Below are 19094 nucleotides of genomic sequence, written 5' to 3'. Positions count from 1 at the left end.
CCAGGAAAGTTCTATTGTCACTGCACATTTAAGAAACACTATCTCGACCGATGGTTGTGTCATCGATGCTATCCATTGACAATGAGAAGGACGAAAAGTACATGGATAAATATTTCTCGGTGTTCTTTCCTAATCATTTTTCTTTGCGTTACGTTTAATGTTTTCTTTCTATTTAGTAGCTTTCCTCGCGCTATTACCTAGTTCGTAAAGCTTTTATCGAACTTTCTATTCTTTTATGTTTTTCCTCTCCAATTTTCATCTGAACATAGTATATCATTCCAAAAGTCTTGATTTTACCTGCTCTGTACCCCCATCCTAATGTGGTTGAAGCCTGAAGCCCTTCTCCCTCTACTGTTGTGGTTTTCTGACAAATCACACATAATTGAAGCGGGACTTTCAAAAACCCAAAGAAACTAGCTGCAAATATTAACCTAGTACTATCGATATCCTTCAAAAACTCAAAGCCATGTACAACTCAAATCTCACACCACGCAACTCAAGCAAATGCTTGCCATTCAGGGTGTCGTTCCAGAACATCTCACGTGACTAGGTAATACGAGGTCGTCTAATATGGAAGAAAGACGACGAACAGGTTTATCGACAAGCCGCCTGATCTCCATCGTCATTCCAGGAACCCGATATTGCATTCCTGCACTTAATGATGTCATAGCTATCTGTATATATTGCATTTAATGTGGAGATGCGATTTGCGAAGCCGACAGTGGCTATTAACCAAAGCTTGTATCAACGGCAGAAAATTGTTGTTGTGAATACGAGCATCTACATACTGAATTATTCGCGTGGAGGCTCAATGATTGGACGTTTAGGTAGAATAGATCCGCCGGTTGGGAATTTGAGCGATGTTTAGAGATTGGCTACGGTACTTAGTGTGGAAGGAGGAGAGAATGAATGCTATCGATGCAGAGTTCGATACGAGAAATCCTGGATATATAAACTAGAAGTTCATGGCTGAGAAGATCAAGACCTCAATCGCATCCACCTGAAATCACGGCCAACGTTCTCAGTTCTGCCTAATTCTAAACTCATATCCTCATACTCATCACACGAAAGCTCTTCAAACCAACCGTCTCTTTCTTGAGCAACTTCCATTACCAAGGCGATCAGGTCCCTCTCGCATCCCTCGCAGGTAATCTAAGGACATTAGAATCCCTTGCTGCATCCTATCGAACGTCGTCTCTTCAGCGCGCGCTTTGCTGTTCTTCCACGCAGCCACATCCACAATTATGAAGCTCCTCCTCATCACCGCTATCCTACCATTCGTGTTAGGCGGTGCCATCCCAGCGGACCCTTATCCAGCGCCATGCGGCCGGTCCACACCATCAGGCCGCTGCTATACGAAGGATTCTTGCTACAAGTTGGGTGGGTTTTACGTCCAGCGCGACTGCACGTTCTACAATGTCCAGGATATTGGTTGCTGTTATGATATACCGGAGAAGGAGTAGGGAGATGTGAAGATTGGAGCGGTCTCTGAACTGAGGTAGTTAAACTTGTGGCGACAATAATTTGAGTGCGGGTTGTGGTTGCAAGGAAGGACGTGAGTCAGTTTGGGGGCCCGCAAGTTTGGGGCGCGAACTTTTTAGCTCTTGCTATTAAGCCTCCTATTTTGTAGTAAAGTCCATAAATACGATGACTAGACCACGGAGTTCCGTATTACCATCCTCCAGTTGAACTCTAATGTTTTCGGACCACAGGGCTGAGGACATCGAGCAGCTCGCACGCAATGTTCTCTCGAAGCTGCCAGATGGCTTTTACCATCTCGAAAGAAGTTACACGCTGTGGGAGCAACTCGTCCTGTCGTCGGTGAAGTATCGAATGACATTGCATGGCACCACGTCCGAAGTGCAGGGGTGGAGTGTGAAGCCGAGGTCCTTGCCGGACATGACTAAGCGAGTTAATCTGAACCACACCGAGAAACTCTCCGACGAAAAAAAGACAGAGTCATCGTCGCTCCGCCCCTCGAATCGTCACGAACGTCGAGACATCGTCTTTGAGGAGCATAAAAAAATCGCACTAGTGCATTCCCAGCTGCGCAGCCGTTCGAGCTGCCGTCTCACCGATCTTCCTCGGATCACGAGGCTGTCTCCTCCGAGTCTACCCGAAGATTCACGGCGCATTGGGGTTTCCCCAACATGGATCCAGATCTCAGCTTCGCACAAAGTGCTCTTAGTCAGGCGGCTTAGATTCGTGAGCGCCACTTGGTAACATCCTCAGCCGGGTGAGTGGTAAAAAATCTCTTTCCATGTGTGCATACTCCCACCCATTACCATCACTCGGATTCCATCGCTTTCAGTTCCAGCAGTGTCAGCATACACGATAGATGTACTTCTAGAAGTAAAACAAAACCTTCTATTTTGTCGCTCTTTGAAGTAGCCCATTTTGAACAGCTCTGAGATGCATCCAATCTCCTACCTTTAAATCCCTCATTTTGGCTCAGGTCGTTCGAGGGTAGGAATAGAAGATCGTCACTCAGTGCTATCTATTCACCGCTATCTTCTTTACTGTCCCCAGACCCCACGAAAACATGATACCATGTTTTGCAAATTAGCGCGCTAGCATCACTCGAATACACTGAGCCTGAGTGAAGGACTCCAATGGTTAATCTGCATTCGAGCGTTTCCTTTCTGGGTTGGTTAGGCTTGGTTATCACTCAGGTCCACCATCACTACAATTCCATCGTCTCCGGCAACAGCATCACTCTAGTTGACATTTGCAAAGAGTCCTTACCTATATACACAATCGTCTACACAACCGTCAGGGTCAGACTTCCATATTGTCTAGGCTGCCCTTTGTTCCCTCCTGCCTCATTGGACTTGACCCCGCTAGAGGGGCTCGAGGACTAAAAAAAAGTGGGTGGTGGATATCAAATCGACACAATGAAGCGAAGGAGAAGCCTTTGCGGGGACTCAGATGGCTCTCAACCTGAGTTATCCCCGGAAAGGAAACTGGCCATGTACCCAGCAAGTCCTATCAACACAAATTCCGAGACAGCCGGCAACCAACCAAACGAAACTCCTCAGCTCCTTCATCTCCTAACACAATACAGTACCCTCGAATGCTTAGCTGCTCACTTGTTTGCTAAGGATCTCTTATCATTGGCGTCCACGTCACGAGCCGCTCACCAAGCAATGTTACGCAGTCGCGAAAGCACATTTAACCTCTTGAAGAAGGCATCGTGCGATGGCTCGGGTGTTCGAATTCGCCGAACCTTTCACCAAAAGTCAAGGTTCTTTCATGACTTTGACTGTCTGGAGAACACTAGGTGTGGTACGGACGAGAAGAATTGGCCCGTCGCGTCTCATCCATGCATCTCATGTGGCGTTAAAACTTGTCAGGAGGTAATATCTAGACTATGCCTAAATTTATAAAATGATTAGCTGAGCTTGGCATAGTGTCGAACGCATTGCGTCTACCAGAACTGCTACCAACCTGCAGATGAAGAGGATGAATTACCAAATTACAGTGGCCATGTTCTTCTCAGCGAGCACGAGATGTCGATCCTCAGCCCTGAACACCTTGGCGAAACAGGGTCTTGGACGTCCTCCACCAGTTTGCCACATCATGACGAGGGGTTTTTGGATTCGCCCTTAGACTCTGGGGCTTTCTCAGGCATTGAACTAATCGACGACATCATCGACACGAATTTGGGAAAAGGAGAGTTAAAAGGCACCGATTCTTCAGACTCACCACATCCCTCCGCCGTTATTCAGGCTTTCTGGGAACTTTCTGAACGACGAAAGCGAATATTGTGCAAAGAATGCTTCGAGCACCACCTCCCAGATGAATACGTTCCCCCCAAGCCGTGCTGTTGCACATTCCGATCTCGTTTCCTCGATCGTTGGTTGTGTTTGAAGTGCTACCAGCGCGAGGAACGATTTATCAAGACGTTTCCGCATGGTCTCAAAGTATACCATTCCGCTGATTATGCGTCCGTATACCTAAAGAAATGCACGTGTGGCGGAAATATAGACGGAGAACCCCGCGTTCTATGCCTCTGGTGCTGGGGGGAAGTGGGGGCAAATATCGTAGAGCGCCAGGATGGGGCAACTAAGGCTTGAATCTATCGATGACTCTAACATGATAACTGACGACGAACACGATGGATTATGGATACTATATATGGATATCCACGCCTCCTGAGAGCAATGAATTCAGATCCGGCGTACTTAGGCGTGGATTTTGGGACTGGTAGAAGCAAGTTCTCTCCCCTTCTGTACCTTACAATGTAGAATAGCGCGTTCATTTTTTTTTCCCTTCCCGACTCAGATTTTCGTCTAGTCCTTGTCCTTTTTTGAGCCTCTAAGTTCTCTTGAGGCAAGTAGTCATGCAACAAAAAATGTACAATGTAACCTTAGACCTCAATTTTCTTGCGTATTGTGAGTGCAAAGGGCTCCTGAAGCCTCATCTATTCGTCCAATATTGCCCCATACGACTGGCCTTGTCAACGAAAGAGCAGGAGAATGGGTCTCCGAATTTAGGAACTCGTATTTCATCCACCATTTCATTTCTTCTACTATGGATCTTGGATCTCAAACGCTAACCATGGCCCTCCTCGATTTGGATAGTTCGATGTCGCTGGATGGCCCTCTAATAGTGGAGGCAACCTAGCGTGGCGAGGCTCGCAATCCTACACACGTGGAAATCGCGCTTTAAGGGAAGGAGCTGGGCGAAAATAAGAATGTCTACGTTCTGATGCCGGAAGCTGATGCCGATGGCTGAACCGAGGGCGCTGCCTCTTGGCTATCACCTAATATGGCATATTAGAGAAGATTGTTCTCAATTCCACGTCCAAAGACATAGTTCACCTCGGTCAGACCTGCAAGGCGCTAATGCAAATATTTTGCATAAGGGCAGGCAGGACGCACTGTCGAAGGCTGAATGCCATGGGGTTGGAATTCGCTTTCGTTCAATCCAGCTTACGGCAAGTACTCGCCTCGCCAGATCTTCGTTGATTAGGGTGAAACGGATTGAGGTTGGGTTGAGTTACCCTTGTCTTCTTTGGCAGCCTCACCCCAGCGACGTCTTCAGTGCCTTTGTCTTCCTAGGGTTCTCTGCCTCTTAGTGATAATGAACTGCCCTAGCGTCGGTACAATTTCTTCAACTCTGCTAGCCCTGTCTCCGTCTGCTTCTCTTTTTCCTCTTTGCCTCTACGCAAATCCTCTCCCTTTCACCAAGAGGAAACGACCGTAAACTCTCCCAATGATCGTACAACCTGATTACACCTATAAGCCTCTCCAAAGGCCTCACTGGAGAATAAATTACCGTGAAGCCGCATCTTGCACCCTCCTCCACGGGGAGTTATTAGGGGAAGCACATATATCGACCCGCAAACCGTGTCATCAGTGTACAATCATAAGTCGTGCGCTTCTTCCCTTTCTCTATTTACAGCTCGGAGCAATGTGCCTGCATAAATTAAGAGCGCCTTGCAGCCTTATAGCTAATTATTACTTCTTAATAGTGCTGTAGAGTTCTCTAGATTTAAAAGAGACACTTAAGGGTTACAAAAGTAATGCAAGCTTGATTATAATATTCTAGCGCAGAAGGCTAGTTTTCACTTAACAGGAGACTCTTTGCAAATTATGCAGTTGCACTTTAACGCAAGCGTAACTTTTTAGTAAGCAGCATAATAGCACTCAAGAAATAGTCTTAGAGTCTAACATAAGTTAAGTATAGTTAAATTTAGGACGTAGGGATAAGTTTCTATCGCTTTAAAGTAAAATTACCTATGATTTGTTCCGTCACAGCAGTTGTCCCGTTATGCGTGGGTGCACGTTAATTGTTTCCTTTGAAAACGTGTTGATCGGCGAGTGCGGAAAAGGGCATCGACTTCCCCGATAATTGTGCTGTGATGTGCGCATCTAGTCTGAGATCTTCCGCTCCGTAAAGATCCATGACCTTGCGCTCATGGACCGCCCTGAAAGAAGATCCCTTGTTCGGAGTACTAGGTTCTGCTGCGAAGCCTTGTTTGTGGTGAGCCTGCCGCACTTTCAGTGCTTAAAGGAGGTATTCGTAGGAACCATTCGAACCCTACTTCTCAACACCGTGCACGGGAAACATCATGAGCACTATACACACGCATATAGGAATCGCAGTACAGATTGTTTGAACCAACACAACCGATACAGTGCAGCGAGCTAACGGTGAGATTTAATGAAAGAAAAGATGTCCCAGTAGTTGGCATGTCAAGCCCAAAGTCGACGCCAAGTCGCTGCCTAATGAGAGGTGTTTAAAAACAAGAAAATAATCGAAATAAACATCACCCTTGGAGTTACTTCTGCTGTACCAGCACGGAATTGCTGTCAATATTCCGAAGGGAAATCCACATACTATTCATGACCCAGTGGATAAATGAGGTTGAAGACTGAGTCAGTATCTTGTCGAATGTAGAAACCCCGCCCGTGCCAAGTACCGAGGTAATTTCCCGTTCTGCTTAACATCCCACCCACGGCTCGCTATTCGGCCATCATGCATCTGTCAAATCCACCTCGAAGAAAACTGAAATTGCTTTCTTCTTCTTTCTACATCCCTTCTATGACATAATGACACCTCGGCCCTACTTTGATGAGCATGGTCGCGTTCTTCCCTTTGACAAGGTCTTGCAGCTAGAAAGAATCGATGATTGTACATTCCGATCTATAGTAAAGGCATACTCGCCCACGGGAGGAGAAAACGGGACTTACGGCGGCCATGTTTACGCGCAAGCAGCATGGGCAGCAGCGCAGACCGTCGATGAGGGTTTCTTGATTCATGTAAGCTCCACCTAGCCATGGTCATAACGATCTATGAACCTGGTTAATTGATACTATAGAACATCACTGGCTGGTTTATACTAGGCGGCAGACCAAACGAGCATTTCGTCTACACCGTCCACAACGTAAGGGATGGCTACAACTACTGCACGCGTTCCGTAACAGTCATTCAAGCTGCAGAAAAAGGCACTATGTTCACATGCACATGCTCCTTCAAACGCGAGGAAGGGTCACCGTTCGAGTACCAAGATAAAGTTAACTTAAAAGAGAGGTTTCGTGACGTGGTTGAAGGCAAGGAAGGCGAACCAATAGAGCATCCTGCTGCACCAAGTCAGGACTCTGAATGGTTTCGTGAGACATTTCTGAGAGAACATCCGGACCATTTCAATCCGATACCAGGCCTGCATCTTCGTAAAGTAGATATGAGAAAGTATAACTATACGCGTACAACGATTGATCGGAGACAACTCACATTCTATTCCCTTCGAGGTTCTTTGCCGTTACCGACCGCTCCGTACCCGCTAGAATCTAGCTCGAAGTCAGCAGCTTCCCCAACAAGAGAAGCAAATCTTCACGCATGCGCACATCTGTATGCCTCAGACCGAAATTCCCTCTTTATTATTCCTAATCACCTGTCTCTCGGCAAAGAATACACTCGAATGGCTTCCCTTTCACACACCGTGATTTTCCACGTGGGAATTAAAGACCTCGTTCTCCCGCCGGAGCCTCATATCAACCATCCAAACGCTGACCCGACACTATTCGATGAAGACTCACTCTCCGTATGCAATCTAGAAGGCCACTCGGATGGAGATAAGGACGGACGGAAGTGGTTTGTGCAAGAGTCGTGGGTGACAAGAGCAGGAGGCGGAAGGGGACTGCATATGAGTCGCCTTTGGGATTACGAAAGAGGAATACACATTGCCAGCACAATACAAGACGGTCTGATTAGATTTAAACCTGGGACGAAATTATAGATGGAAGACTCACTCAAGGACCAACAAAAGTATGATACATAAATGAGCAACAAGACTTACCATTTTAATGGCTTCTCACTTCTTTCAATAGGCCTGGAAGCCGACAAATCTATTTGTATTATATCTCTCAAGGAATGTATCGAGATGCACTCTTCGGAACCTTGCGATTGGTACTTTGAGCCTTCCCGTGACGCTGCATATCTCCAAGCATGAGGCCAAACGAAATTTGCGGTAATTGACTCTCATGTTCCAGCTATGCATGAGCAGAAGATCAGTCTTGTATCCTCCGAAACTCCTAACCAACGAATACTCGCTATCTGCTCCGTTATCCCCAGCTATCATTCTAATGTGCAAAATGGGGCGACCGAGGTGCGCCGTTCCTCATGAACGTAATCAGATCTTCAGGGTTTTGTATTCGAATGAGTAGCATACATTTTAACACAGCCTTATGTTGAAAGTATGCTACAAGACCAACAAGAAAACGAGGGAGACGAAGCACAGAGCTCCATAACGCACGCTTCCACTTCCAAACGATATCCCAACCTCACGTTCTTTCCTCCCCACAGAGGCAACAGGGCGGAAAGTTGGAGCCCCAGTTGCCTTCCCCGCAGCTTCCGACATGGATGATAAGGAGCTGACGATGCTCTCGGAAATGCTGGCCTCCGCTGCTCCAACACTCTTGAAATAGCTCTGAGCTGCCGGCGGAAGCTTGTCGAACCACGCTGGTGTCGTTGTTGCCACAATCAATGCAGATGGATCCCCAGCAATAGACGAGAGGACGCGAGGATCGACTCCAGTGGCTAAGAGGTTTAGCACAGAAGTGTGCTGGGGTTGCGCTGTGAGGTGAGTTATGTATGTGGCTATCCCGCTGGAGACTGCCGAAGCCTTTCGAAGGGTGAGCGGACTCATCCTCAAGCTTTCAAGGAGACCTACATATGGACCCGTTACGTCTCTTAGCTCAAGTGGTCCATTTGCTACTAGCGTAGATGTCATCCTGATATCTTTAAGCAGAACCGTTGCGAAGTCCTCCGAGGTTGAGGATACTTCGAAAATGTTTGTGCGCAAGCGGGCGACTTACCAACGCTCTTAAAAGAGCCCTAGCTTAGATAAATTCGTGGGCGAGGATTACGCCCTTATGGTGTGAAATTCTACCTCGCAAGATACATCCGCTGAAGGATATATGTTCCTAATTGAGGTGCCGTGCCTTGGATGTGGCGTTTCGCCTAGCGAAAATGGGTCACCGTGGTTGGGTGCTTTTTGAGGATTGTGTATGCTGCAGCAACATCACAAACCGATTGCTCCGGCTGCAGCGTCGGAAACTTAACGAAGGGCTTAAGTTCAACCTTAGGGTCAGCGCCCTCAAAGAATAAAGTTTCAGGGATTCAGATTCGACATCTTTACAAAACCGACTCTTTTTTTTTAGCATGCCATATTAAATTAATCATCACTGACACCTTGGCCCTCAGCTAGAGTGGTCAGTTTCTCTAGGCGTGCACCTAGACCAAAGCTGCCATGCTTTAAGTCTATTCGCGTTCCACTCAGCACTCTTTCGATTACGACAATCTGATGCGGTTCAACTGAGATCCTCAGGATTGTAATGGACCCTAAGCGATGTCCTACCATCGTTGCGGTAGTATTCTTACTGTCCTTTTCTGCAACCGCCAGAGACCTCCGCCAAGCTCAACCGCAAAACAACCATACTGAGATTCCCCGAAGATCCTTAGTAGGTTGCAAAAACACGGCCGCTGAGCTATACCCTCTCGTTGGACACTCCAGGTCCAACAGCTCCCAGAACAACTGGATGGATGGCGCAGAGCCTCCTATTTGCATGGAAGAGAAGGCAGAAGAAGCATGCAAAGCCTTTTCCACTCGCTGGTTTGATTCCGTGCTGGATACGAAAAAATTGTCCTCCGAAATTAAAGCCAACCTGTCTTTGGGTGATACCGACCTGGTCCTAGATCGATCGAAATTTTGCACCGCTTCCTTTACAGACATCCACAATTCTTGTGAGAGCAGCTGTTCAGAACTCGAGGAAAATAACGACCTTCTTCAATGGGTCAATCGGACATGCACTAGATATTGTGGGTTTGGCATGCCAGTGGACTGGAAGAACAGCCTGGCTATTACCAAGATTAAGGACGATAAGAACGATTCAACGGTTCAAAGCTTCTTCTGGCCAACTTGCCTGGATGCAAGTCCATGGATGTCATTTCTCAACTCAGCAGTGACTAATTGCACACGAAATTGGATACCAGGCTGCCCGGGCAGTGCGTTCGGATGCTATACTTCTTTTGGAATCGACATGGAATGCTTATGCCGGCCTCCAGGCATGAATCAGAATCTCTTTGACCCACGGCAGCTTGTCCTTCGAGACAACAGCATTGGCCCATGGGAGAGATCGGCGCTGGGGGACTGGGTACAGGCAACCTGTGAGCACTACGGTGGAAGTGACATCTTGTCTACTGAATGGAAAGAGCAACTTGGCATCCAATACTTCAATGTCACACCATTCAGATGGGAGCTGCGACCGGGCACTCAGAAAACCGATCTATGCAGTGGAAGTTACTATACCGTTCCGAAGCCAGGCTATCAATGCCCGTCCGCATCCAAGAAGTTGGGGGCTTTCGCAATCAACAACGTCATAGTTGCACTACTAGTTCCCCTTTTTGGGCGACGTACAGTGCTCAAGAAAATTACCTGCAGTTTCTTCGGCAACCCTCATTCGCGTGGGTTTCTTTTCACTGCACCCATAATGATCATCCTCAACATTGCTAGTAACTTGATCAACGCTGTTCTTGTTCGCAGAGTTCCAGGGTACTCTGACACGAATACCAGGGAACTGTTCCTATTGTGGTGTTCGCGGCCCCGGTTTGCCTGGTCCATAATTCTCGCTCTTCCATTTCAAGCAGAAAAGCAGATGTACTTTAGCTGCGTTGCCTCTACACTCGCAACCGAATTCGGACTACAAGTCCTGGGAGCTTATACCATGGGACGTGTTGTTGACTATGGACGCAAAACACACAAGGTTTACACAAACACGAAGGCTTTTCAGGGATTCCCCTTTCGGGACGCCGCTTTACTCATGTATCGAGGTCCTTTAGTCTGGCTTATTTTCGCTGTGGTGGGCTTTCTACCTCTCCTTTGGTCTGTTGCTGGTATTAACGATCGAATTTCCACCATCAGTCAACTTCGCCCCAAACGAAAGGCTCGGTCAGGAAAGAAGTCTTGCACAAAGGCGGTATCAGCTGTGAAACTCAAAATGACGGACACCGATTTGAGCACGAACTTTCCACAACTACACTGCACGTCGGTTCAGACCATCGCCAACCAGTGGTCTTCCCTTGCCAAAGAATGGGAGCAGCTACATGGCTACTTGAATAGGCACTCTTTGGCCCTGCGCGCGGCGAGTAGACAAAATGACAGAATGCGACGACGGCAACATGAATCGAGCGAAATGTATATCCGAGCGGTGGTTGCGGAGAATGCAGAATCAACCTTAACTGAGAGTGCTAATTCTATACCTACAGCTCGCGAACGGAAAGCACAAGAGAATGCTGCTGCGGTTAAAATTTGCGCTAGCTCTATTTGCCTACAGCTCAATCAAATAGAGAGACGGTGGGAAAATGCGTCTCGGGAGTTGGGAGAGTGGACGAAACAGCTGGCATTTTTGGACTGCGAAATCGAATTCTTGATAGAGCAAGCTCAGGCACACGCCCAATCATCATCACTTATGCAGCAACTTCCTCGAGATTTTCCTCGGTATCAGAAAGAAGCGATGGGGAGGGCGCCTTTGATAAGATCACTCGGCAATGACGAAGCGTGGCGGATTCAGCAGCTTCAGGAAGACAGACCTTCAGACTACGCTGCAATTGTGCAAGATATCTCTCATCTAGTTGGAGACTGTGGACAGGAGAATACAAGTGGAGGAATAGCTTCACGGTGGAGACGGAGTAAGATCGTCGCGGACGATCTAGGCGTGAAAAGAAACATACTCAGGATTTTGCACCAAGAGATAACCAACCAAGAAAGGGAGTGGATCAAAGTAGAAGCGGGATGGAGATCTCAAATCGACCGCCAGGAGAAGCTGGAATTGAAACGCCTTCCCCAAATTAGCTTTATTACGTTCTTCGCGCTGCTACTTGGGTGGATCTGTCAGTGGATCTGGTGGGCTGGATTCATACAGGTTGCAGGAGACACGTAAGTTCTTCCCCCGATCTGAATGAGCTGAAGCTCAAGTTCGTCTGCAGATATTGCCCGCCAAAATGGGGCGTAATCACAACAGTTTGGACGGTATTTTCTGGTTTAGGTATGCTGATTGTCTCTTTTCATCAGCTTTACTAACAAGTTCTCAGGAATTTTAGTGGGATCGAGCGCGTAGCTGTCCAGAATCATCTGTATTTCTGCTTAGTCCAACATAGAATGCAAGCACGAAATGCCTTACATTTCCCAACCTTAGATGTTGACCAAGTTATTATCTTGGTAGCTGATCCGCGACTTCCTTGCGGAGCTTGAATTGCAGATACGGTCCCTCATGAGTACTCGTAAAATGATCCTCAAGCTGGAACTCCTTCATTCGCTTCCTCCCCTCTGGCCCGTCGGAACTCCCCTCGCCAATCGTACCAAAATGACCGCCTGCCACAGTGAAATCGAAGTACCATATCGTCTTCGCGATCACATTGCTCGTCTCCATATACGCCATCGTTCTTCCTGCACAGCCTCTCGTTCCTAATGAGAAAGGTGCAAAAGCTCGCCTTGCTAGATCTACGCTTTCTTTCGAAGTATCTGTAGATACGATCCATCGCTCTGGCTTGAATGTAAAGGAATCCGGGAAATATTCCTCGTTGTGGTGGAGTGCGTACGCCGAGCAACCTAATTCGACGCCTTCGGGGATACATTGGCCATCAATGACTATTCCCCCGCTTCCTGGGCAAGCTTTTCGCCACATGGTACCACCCACAGGTGGGGACATACGTAGCGTTTCGTCTATGCATGCTCGAAGGTAAATACACTCCACCATTTGCATACTAGAGTGGATGTCGCTCGCATGGTCGAATGAACCACGAATCTCAGATGCCAGCTTCTTGTAGCACTCTGGATACCTCGATAAATAGAAAAATAAGGACGTAATGGTAGTGGATGATGTATCAGAGCCGGCAATCAAAAGCAGCCTTCCCTCAGCCCAAAGCTCTGTGAATGAAAATCCTCGGCCTGACTCCGGATCTTTGGCATCGATGACAAAGGAGAAAAGGTCATGCTGTGAATGTTTCTCAGCCGTGACTCGCTCAGAGACGATCCTTTCCATCAACGCTTGCAATTCCTTCCGGAGTTTCAAGGCGCGGGATGCAAAGACGACATGTAGCCGCGCTTTCACCAAATCGGCGAACTGAAAATAAACACCTAGGAGAATTGCAGAAAGATTGATCGACTCGACTAAGAAGCGGTTATCTGGCTTGATCTGCAGCTGGAATGATTGCCCGAATCCAAACTGTCCCATGATATCGTAACCCAGGTATTTGCAGGGAGTAGTCATGTTTATGGGTTCCGACCACTCATCTTCCGACTCCTTGCAGGCTCTCCTGATGTTCTGGATGAATATGTCTATTTGATTATTCATGGCAGGTTCGAAGTCACGCATCCTTTGCTCGGAGAGTCCTTGGTTTATAATCTTCCGTTTGAATCGGTGGACGTCTTTGTCAATTACGTTGTGAACGTTATACACCCGTGGGGATGGAAGCATGGCCACATAGCCTTCGGTTTTCTGCAGAGTTCTAGCAGAGTATATTGCTGTTAAATGTTAAATTGAAAACAGGCTCCGCTTTCGAAATTAGACTTACTGTGCAACGCGCTAATAGTGTTGAAAGAGATTTTATTGGGTCCGATTCGAACAACAGAGCCTACGAATATGTAAGCCATGCAATCTTATTCTCGAGGTCGGAGGATTCAGACCATAGCGCTCATGGGCTTCGAGAGTCCGCAGATGGAGGCTACCCAGGGCGCTGTAGTATGCGCCATACCAATCACTGAACTTTGCCGGGAAAGGCCCGGGGATGTGCGAGAGAGGGCTTATAAGCCATCGGTATGTATATACAACTAGACCCTGCTCCGGAGAGTTAGCGTGTTATGTAACGAAGTAGGCCTACGATAGCTATTCCACGAAAAGAAGACAAATCATTAGAAGAAATAGCCGATACATACCCGAAGTGCCAATAGATAGAAGCAGAGCTTCACGAGCTGAGAGAACAATCCTGATGTTACCACACCTTCCATTGTGCCGTTGTGAAGTGAGAATCAAAGACGAAGCTGTGGCCACAAGACGTAAGGACTTTACAGTCTTCAATCTATAAGCTTCCGATAAAGTTGATGTCGTGTCAGCGTTTACCGAAAGAGGTCTTCAAGGCGCCTTGGCGTAAGCCCCGTTCCCGACATCACCCTGGTGGGGCTAGCAATAGAATTTCCGACAGCTGAAGCCGAATGTGGGGAAGCTGCGCGCTTTCAAAAGATCTGGATTAGGTGGATACGATGGCCCAGAACAGCGCTCGTAAACATGATGGGGGTAACCCAGGAGAGGAATTTGCACTCTGTTAGCCTTCTCCCCAGTGCCAGCAAGAGATTCAATAGCTAGACTCTACCCTGGTCACGATCCAAGTTATGTAGTAACATGCTGTAGATAGCCGCTTTTAAGGAATTTCCAAGGGTGATGCGGTTGTACAGCATCTTCGCAATGACCTAACTTAGAACATATCAAGGGAATTCAAAAATTCATACCTTCTTCCTACTAACCGAATACTTTAATTTAACAAGATGACTAACAGATAAACTCCACTCTAGTTATGTTCCACAGCATGGCATAACATTTTGTAGGTCATGGGAATGGGAAGATTGCGCAGTTTTCGGATTAGACAACAGAAGTGAATGGGAAGGTGTTTGCAGTAATCACACGATAGTCGGATGGGTCGTCATCATGGTCGGATGGGTCGTCACCATGATCGGATGCGTCGTCGCCATGATCGGATGCGTCGTCACCATAGTCTCACCATGGCCTGTTGCCAAGACTCACCCACTTATTTCGCATGTATATAGACTCCTACAAAGGACTCCTCTAGCAATGAATTCAATCCAGTTCCTCATGCCTCTGGTGCTTCACATAGCTTCACAGAAGGTATTTATTATATTACAAATATGAGAAAAATCCTTGGGCTCTCATAAACTGGATCCAGGGGAAGAGCCAAGAGGGCATATAATTATGGGGTATCCAGGTTCAAGCAAGAAAGCGGGAGGGTTTTCATAACCCCTTTAGGATTAGGAAAATCTGACTGCTTGAATGCTGGACTCCCGTCTTACTTCGTAAGAAAAGGCATCGCAACGATCACAATTTTTTTGTTCCGCTTATGGAAGACATCCGGAAGAGCGCTCTCGAATTCCCACTTCATCTTTTCTGCCAGAAGGTTATTTCCTCGGTATGTTACGGTGCGTATCAAGTAGCCCATTAGAGGCCATTCTCTCTTACCGAGGACGACCCGCAAGCACAGACACTCAAGGTTTGACATGCTCGCGAATACGGCGAGAAATTCCTTGGAGTCGCCGGGGCCGAAAGGCTGAGTCCCACTCAGGAGGGCGCGGATAGATGGTAGGGGATTGATGAAAACCTGTTCGTAGTCCATGTCCATCTTTAGCTGGCGTAAGTTGGTACACTTTGTAAGGATGCTAAGGAATTGCTTGACCGTTCGTGGTTTACTCCGGAAGTCGTCGCCACGTAGCTCTAGCTTTGTGAGAGATGCACGGCCTTCCTGTCGAATAGCTAAGAGGAACTTCGCCGACAAGGGTATGTAGCTGTCGTGACGTCGCACGACCCTGAACCAAGTATTAGCGTAGAAGAAGGTTCGAGCCTCGAGGCTGATTGTGGAGCTAAACTGGCTTAAGGCCTTGAGTGTCTTAATTTTCTGTCTTGCGACATGCACCGCGGGATGCAGAACAGGGCGGAGTTTTGCTTTGGGGTCGGCAACCTTTGCTTCGATATTGGCTTCCTTCACCTTCGACACGGCGAGACCCTTCACCATAGCGGTCACACCTTTATTCGTTCTCTCAATGTTGTCCAACCCCGCAAAGATGCCCATTTGGTTGAGGAGTGAAGGCATTATAGAAGCGCAGAAGAGCTCGATTCGAAAAAAGATATTGGTGGCTCAGCGGCGTGGGGATGATGGAGTTGTGAAAGGAGAGTGGGGGGTTTCAAGCCAAGACTGTGATACCATGATGCAGTGATGGTGAGAGAACCAACGAGACTGCCGCGCTTGTAGTGGTTCCCACTGCAATCACCCAAGCGAATTGCGTACTAAGTCCGATTGCCTTGCCGATTTAGAGTGATGCGTCCTGGAATCTGGTCGGAACGCCGTAGGAATTCGCAGAACCCAGGTACTAGTAGCGTAAGTTAGAAAAACTTACAATATCAAAGCAACAACAAGAGATTAAGCTTTAAGGAGACATCGAGGAGATGCAGAGGACGACAGAACAATAGATATTTCCGCTCAACCAAGAGCGTCTTTTGTGTTGTTATGCTATTGCTAGAAAGAAAGCTGCGTAAGTTTGTCGTGCTCAAGGACTCTCAGCCGCGCAACCAATTAGAAAGATTCTGCCGCACCGCTTCTCAATCAGGCTAGCAGTGCCGAAGTTGTGCGAATTCCTTCAGTATTGATGTGATCCTGCTTTAGAGCTCTCTGGAATGATCAATTCGGACAAACAAAATACCCTGCACGAGGCAGTCATATCCAATAGCCAAAAAAAAAAAAAAAATCTGATGAGAGTGGGACCTGAACTGAATTAGAACGACTGTATGAAATCAGTGACAGCGAACTCACTCGAACCCACGCCACTTACGTGACCAGGAAATCTGCTAAGGTGCGACCTTAACCTGGGAGGTATTAGCTTGTGGATTCAGAACATCACGTGACTGAGACATCCCTGGCGCCATAACCAACTCGGCCATCTCACCATTTGATTCTGATTGGTTGATAGGAAATATTTAAATTATTTTGTATATAAACTAAAGAGCAAAAGGATTTTTTAAATCTTTTGAGAGAAACGGTGGTGATGTTAAGGAGTGGGCGGTGAGGAAGCAGCTAATGAGAAAATTTGCGGTACCCACATGCAGCAGGAGCTTCCATTGGCTTATGATCACCGGTATTCGAGATATTAAAGTAGATGAGCGACAACGAAGTGAGTCAAGGAAGCGCATCAGACCTAAGATTCGCTCCTAGAGGTAAACTGTCCCAGCCCACATAATGAGAAACCGAAATATATGACAAAGCCGGACAGGAAATTCAAAACTGTCAATAACAACCGCTACAAAGCTCTATCCTTCTTGGCACGGTCTCCGCCGAGTCCCTAAACTTTTTACCGCACTTCTTGCAGGCGTAGACAACCGTCCGGAGTGCGGTACCCGCTGCAATAACACTACCTGCCACGATAGGTGTAACGAAGGGGTCGATCACAGCGAAAGGCGTAGCTAAAGCTCCCGCACCTATCATAGCCTTACCCAGTGTATCTGCAGCCTTTCCTACCATCTCCCTCTTACTCCTTTTCCTTCGGAGCTGGGGTTCAGCAGGAGGAGTCAGGAGGGCTTGGCTTGAGTTTTGCGAGTCATAGGAAGGGCGAGGTGGCTGTGGGTCATATACAGGTCGAGGAGGTTGCGCGTTGTACGCATTGTTGTTGATCTGATTGCCGTATTGATCGTAACAAGGCTGAGGTTGTTGGCCATAGGAGTTATTGCTGTAGGGTGCAGAGGAGCCGTAGCCGTTGTAACCGGAATTAGGATAATTAGAGTTGACTCCGTTGCCGTAAGGCTGAGGGCCTTGGCTGGACCAAGGCATGGCGATGAGAGCACGTGAGCGGGCTGTGAGTTGATACTGTAGCCTTTAGCCTATGGTGTCAAGTAGGTCTCCTGGATGAATGTTTATAGCTACCAGATAATTCCCAACAATCTCGAAGGTTTGGCCCAGTATTGCACAGTCTGCGTGTGTTCAAAGCTAGAGAATGCTAGGGAGGGACGACTGATATACATAGATAGCCTGGAATGGGGAGCCGCAAAGGGCGATGGAGGCGGAGGCATCGCCCTCTACAGCCGCATGACTTGCGCAAATGTATGACTCTCGACTGGAGTGCGACCCGACTCCCGTACGCCTCACTGCAAAATGCAGGCTGATCAAAGACTTCATGAAATGCACTACCAATGAATTGCTACACAGCCCGCCAAAGGCGGATGGAACGATATTAAATAACAGTGAGTGCGCTCCCTCTTAGCGCAGAGTCCGTTCAAGGCAGTCTCACCACCTTTGACAAACTGGATTGATATGTCAGCGCAAATGGAAGCACCGAAAGTAAAGTTTTGGCAGAAAGAAACGCCGAAATGACTTTTGAGGCGTCGCTATTGGCGGGTAACAATCTCCTACGCCTCAGCCTTGTGTCCTCCAAAAGAAGGCAAAAATTCGTCGTCTAGGCAGCATCGTACAGGGTGTTCGGATAGTATAAGTCTCAAAGGCTCGGAGAAGCCTCTTTGTTGGAGAGTGCTGCCTGGGCAAGCAACGCGCGATGGATATATAATTGCTTTTTCTACCCTGCCAAGTCCCCGCGTGCGAAATTGGCCCTGTGCTCAGCAAGGTCGCCTCATGCATCCTATTTGTATTGAAACTTTTCCGCGGTCTGCGGCGTACCGGCTTGAGGTATCGCAATTTAAGGGTCGAACAGGATACATATTCCTCTTCGAAGCGGAGAGATCAAATGGATGACGTCGAGGTGAGGCTTTGAAACCATCAGGCTGAGAGGAGGCTACATATTCATTCCAAAGAAGATGATGAGCGGGTGAAGATAGTTCGAGGTGGCCGGTGGATGGTTCATTTAGATGGAAGTGAAGGGTGAAGCGTCGAGGTGGAGGTGCCAGAAGATTAAAGGATCAGCATTAGCTCAGCTAGCTCAGCTGGGGTGATGAGAGAACCGAGGAAGCACAAACCACCATGCATAGTGCTACTTTAAAGAGAGTATAGCCTAGGGGCCAGCAGTTTCTAGCCCCTGTAGCCAGCGTTTCTCTTATTAGCTGTCTAAGGGACTTGTGTAATTGTCAGATATGCGCACCTACTGTCAAGACAGGAGGAACGTTTGACGAAAGCTGCTACATAGTACGAGCAATAAGCTCGAACAGTATGTTGCTGCAAATTGCAGCATTTTGCAGCATTTTGCAGCATTTTGCAGCATGTTGCAGCAAATTGCAGAATTTTGCAGCATGTTGCAGCAAATTGCAGCATTTTGCAGCATGTTGCAGCAAATTGCAGCATTTTACAGCATGTTGCAGCAAATTGCAGCA

At 47.6% G+C, this 19094-nt stretch overlaps 11 protein-coding genes across 11 annotated transcripts; 6 read left to right on the top strand and 5 right to left on the bottom strand.

The window, feature by feature from the left end:
• Nucleotides 1-972: 972 nt before the first annotated feature.
• On the top strand, nt 973-1608 carry BDR25DRAFT_301833 (uncharacterized protein). The gene has a single exon (XM_033689660.1). The coding sequence runs from the start codon at nt 1245-1247 to the stop codon at nt 1461-1463; it is 219 nt and encodes a 72-aa protein (XP_033550486.1). The 5' UTR covers nt 973-1244; the 3' UTR covers nt 1464-1608.
• Nucleotides 1609-1622: 14 nt separating this feature from the next.
• On the top strand, nt 1623-2559 carry BDR25DRAFT_124253 (uncharacterized protein). Its single transcript, XM_033683748.1, has one exon. The coding sequence runs from the start codon at nt 1696-1698 to the stop codon at nt 2221-2223; it is 528 nt and encodes a 175-aa protein (XP_033550485.1). The 5' UTR covers nt 1623-1695; the 3' UTR covers nt 2224-2559.
• Nucleotides 2560-4083, top strand: BDR25DRAFT_124254 (uncharacterized protein). Its single transcript, XM_033683749.1, has 2 exons — nt 2560-3356; nt 3411-4083. The coding sequence occupies exons 1-2, from the start codon at nt 2895-2897 to the stop codon at nt 4074-4076; spliced, it is 1128 nt and encodes a 375-aa protein (XP_033550484.1). The 5' UTR covers nt 2560-2894; the 3' UTR covers nt 4077-4083.
• A 2474-nt stretch (nt 4084-6557) lies between these two features.
• On the top strand, nt 6558-7748 carry BDR25DRAFT_256447 (uncharacterized protein; the record flags this gene model as incomplete). Its single annotated transcript, XM_033686409.1, has 2 exons — nt 6558-6707; nt 6827-7748. 2 exons carry the CDS (start codon nt 6558-6560, stop codon nt 7742-7744), a joined length of 1068 nt encoding a protein of 355 aa, XP_033550483.1. The 3' UTR covers nt 7745-7748.
• A 458-nt stretch (nt 7749-8206) lies between these two features.
• On the bottom strand, nt 8207-8743 carry BDR25DRAFT_340969 (uncharacterized protein; the record flags this gene model as incomplete). The annotated part of the gene is made up of 2 exons (XM_033693562.1): nt 8678-8743; nt 8207-8629 (listed from the first exon to the last, which is right to left on the bottom strand). The coding sequence occupies exons 1-2, from the start codon at nt 8735-8737 to the stop codon at nt 8207-8209; spliced, it is 483 nt and encodes a 160-aa protein (XP_033550482.1). The 5' UTR covers nt 8738-8743.
• Nucleotides 8744-9341: 598 nt separating this feature from the next.
• BDR25DRAFT_386472 (uncharacterized protein) lies at nt 9342-11760 on the top strand (the record flags this gene model as incomplete). Its single annotated transcript, XM_033698006.1, has 2 exons — nt 9342-11694; nt 11741-11760. 2 exons carry the CDS (start codon nt 9342-9344, stop codon nt 11758-11760), a joined length of 2373 nt encoding a protein of 790 aa, XP_033550481.1.
• Nucleotides 11761-12125: 365 nt separating this feature from the next.
• On the bottom strand, nt 12126-14047 carry BDR25DRAFT_301832 (cytochrome P450). Its single transcript, XM_033689659.1, has 4 exons — nt 13940-14047; nt 13691-13841; nt 13579-13638; nt 12126-13528 (listed from the first exon to the last, which is right to left on the bottom strand). The coding sequence occupies exons 1-4, from the start codon at nt 14009-14011 to the stop codon at nt 12216-12218; spliced, it is 1596 nt and encodes a 531-aa protein (XP_033550480.1). The 5' UTR covers nt 14012-14047; the 3' UTR covers nt 12126-12215.
• A 592-nt stretch (nt 14048-14639) lies between these two features.
• Nucleotides 14640-14948, bottom strand: BDR25DRAFT_352133 (uncharacterized protein; the record flags this gene model as incomplete). Its single annotated transcript, XM_033694980.1, has 3 exons — nt 14640-14773; nt 14833-14882; nt 14920-14948. 3 exons carry the CDS (start codon nt 14946-14948, stop codon nt 14640-14642), a joined length of 213 nt encoding a protein of 70 aa, XP_033550479.1.
• A 37-nt stretch (nt 14949-14985) lies between these two features.
• On the bottom strand, nt 14986-16724 carry BDR25DRAFT_352132 (uncharacterized protein; the record flags this gene model as incomplete). The annotated part of the gene is made up of 9 exons (XM_033694979.1): nt 14986-15060; nt 15115-15923; nt 15983-16073; nt 16130-16156; nt 16224-16332; nt 16380-16421; nt 16480-16487; nt 16549-16610; nt 16685-16724. 9 exons carry the CDS (start codon nt 16722-16724, stop codon nt 14986-14988), a joined length of 1263 nt encoding a protein of 420 aa, XP_033550478.1.
• Nucleotides 16725-16825: 101 nt separating this feature from the next.
• BDR25DRAFT_392156 (uncharacterized protein) lies at nt 16826-17945 on the bottom strand. The gene is made up of 2 exons (XM_033698189.1): nt 17701-17945; nt 16826-17643 (listed from the first exon to the last, which is right to left on the bottom strand). Exon 2 carries the CDS (start codon nt 17605-17607, stop codon nt 17068-17070), a length of 540 nt encoding a protein of 179 aa, XP_033550477.1. The 5' UTR covers nt 17608-17643; nt 17701-17945; the 3' UTR covers nt 16826-17067.
• Nucleotides 17876-18719, top strand: BDR25DRAFT_352130 (uncharacterized protein; the record flags this gene model as incomplete). The annotated part of the gene is made up of 6 exons (XM_033694978.1): nt 17876-18021; nt 18095-18227; nt 18261-18358; nt 18391-18529; nt 18557-18604; nt 18636-18719. The coding sequence occupies 6 exons, from the start codon at nt 17876-17878 to the stop codon at nt 18717-18719; spliced, it is 648 nt and encodes a 215-aa protein (XP_033550476.1).
• Between the last annotated feature and the right edge of the window lie 375 nt (nt 18720-19094).

The sequence above is a fragment of the Lindgomyces ingoldianus genome (assembly GCF_010093535.1).
Source record: "Lindgomyces ingoldianus strain ATCC 200398 unplaced genomic scaffold BDR25scaffold_8, whole genome shotgun sequence".
Classification (NCBI taxonomy): domain Eukaryota; kingdom Fungi; phylum Ascomycota; class Dothideomycetes; order Pleosporales; family Lindgomycetaceae; genus Lindgomyces; species Lindgomyces ingoldianus.
Note: the sequence above shows the minus strand (reverse complement) of the source record. Positions and strands in the feature narration are given on the sequence as shown.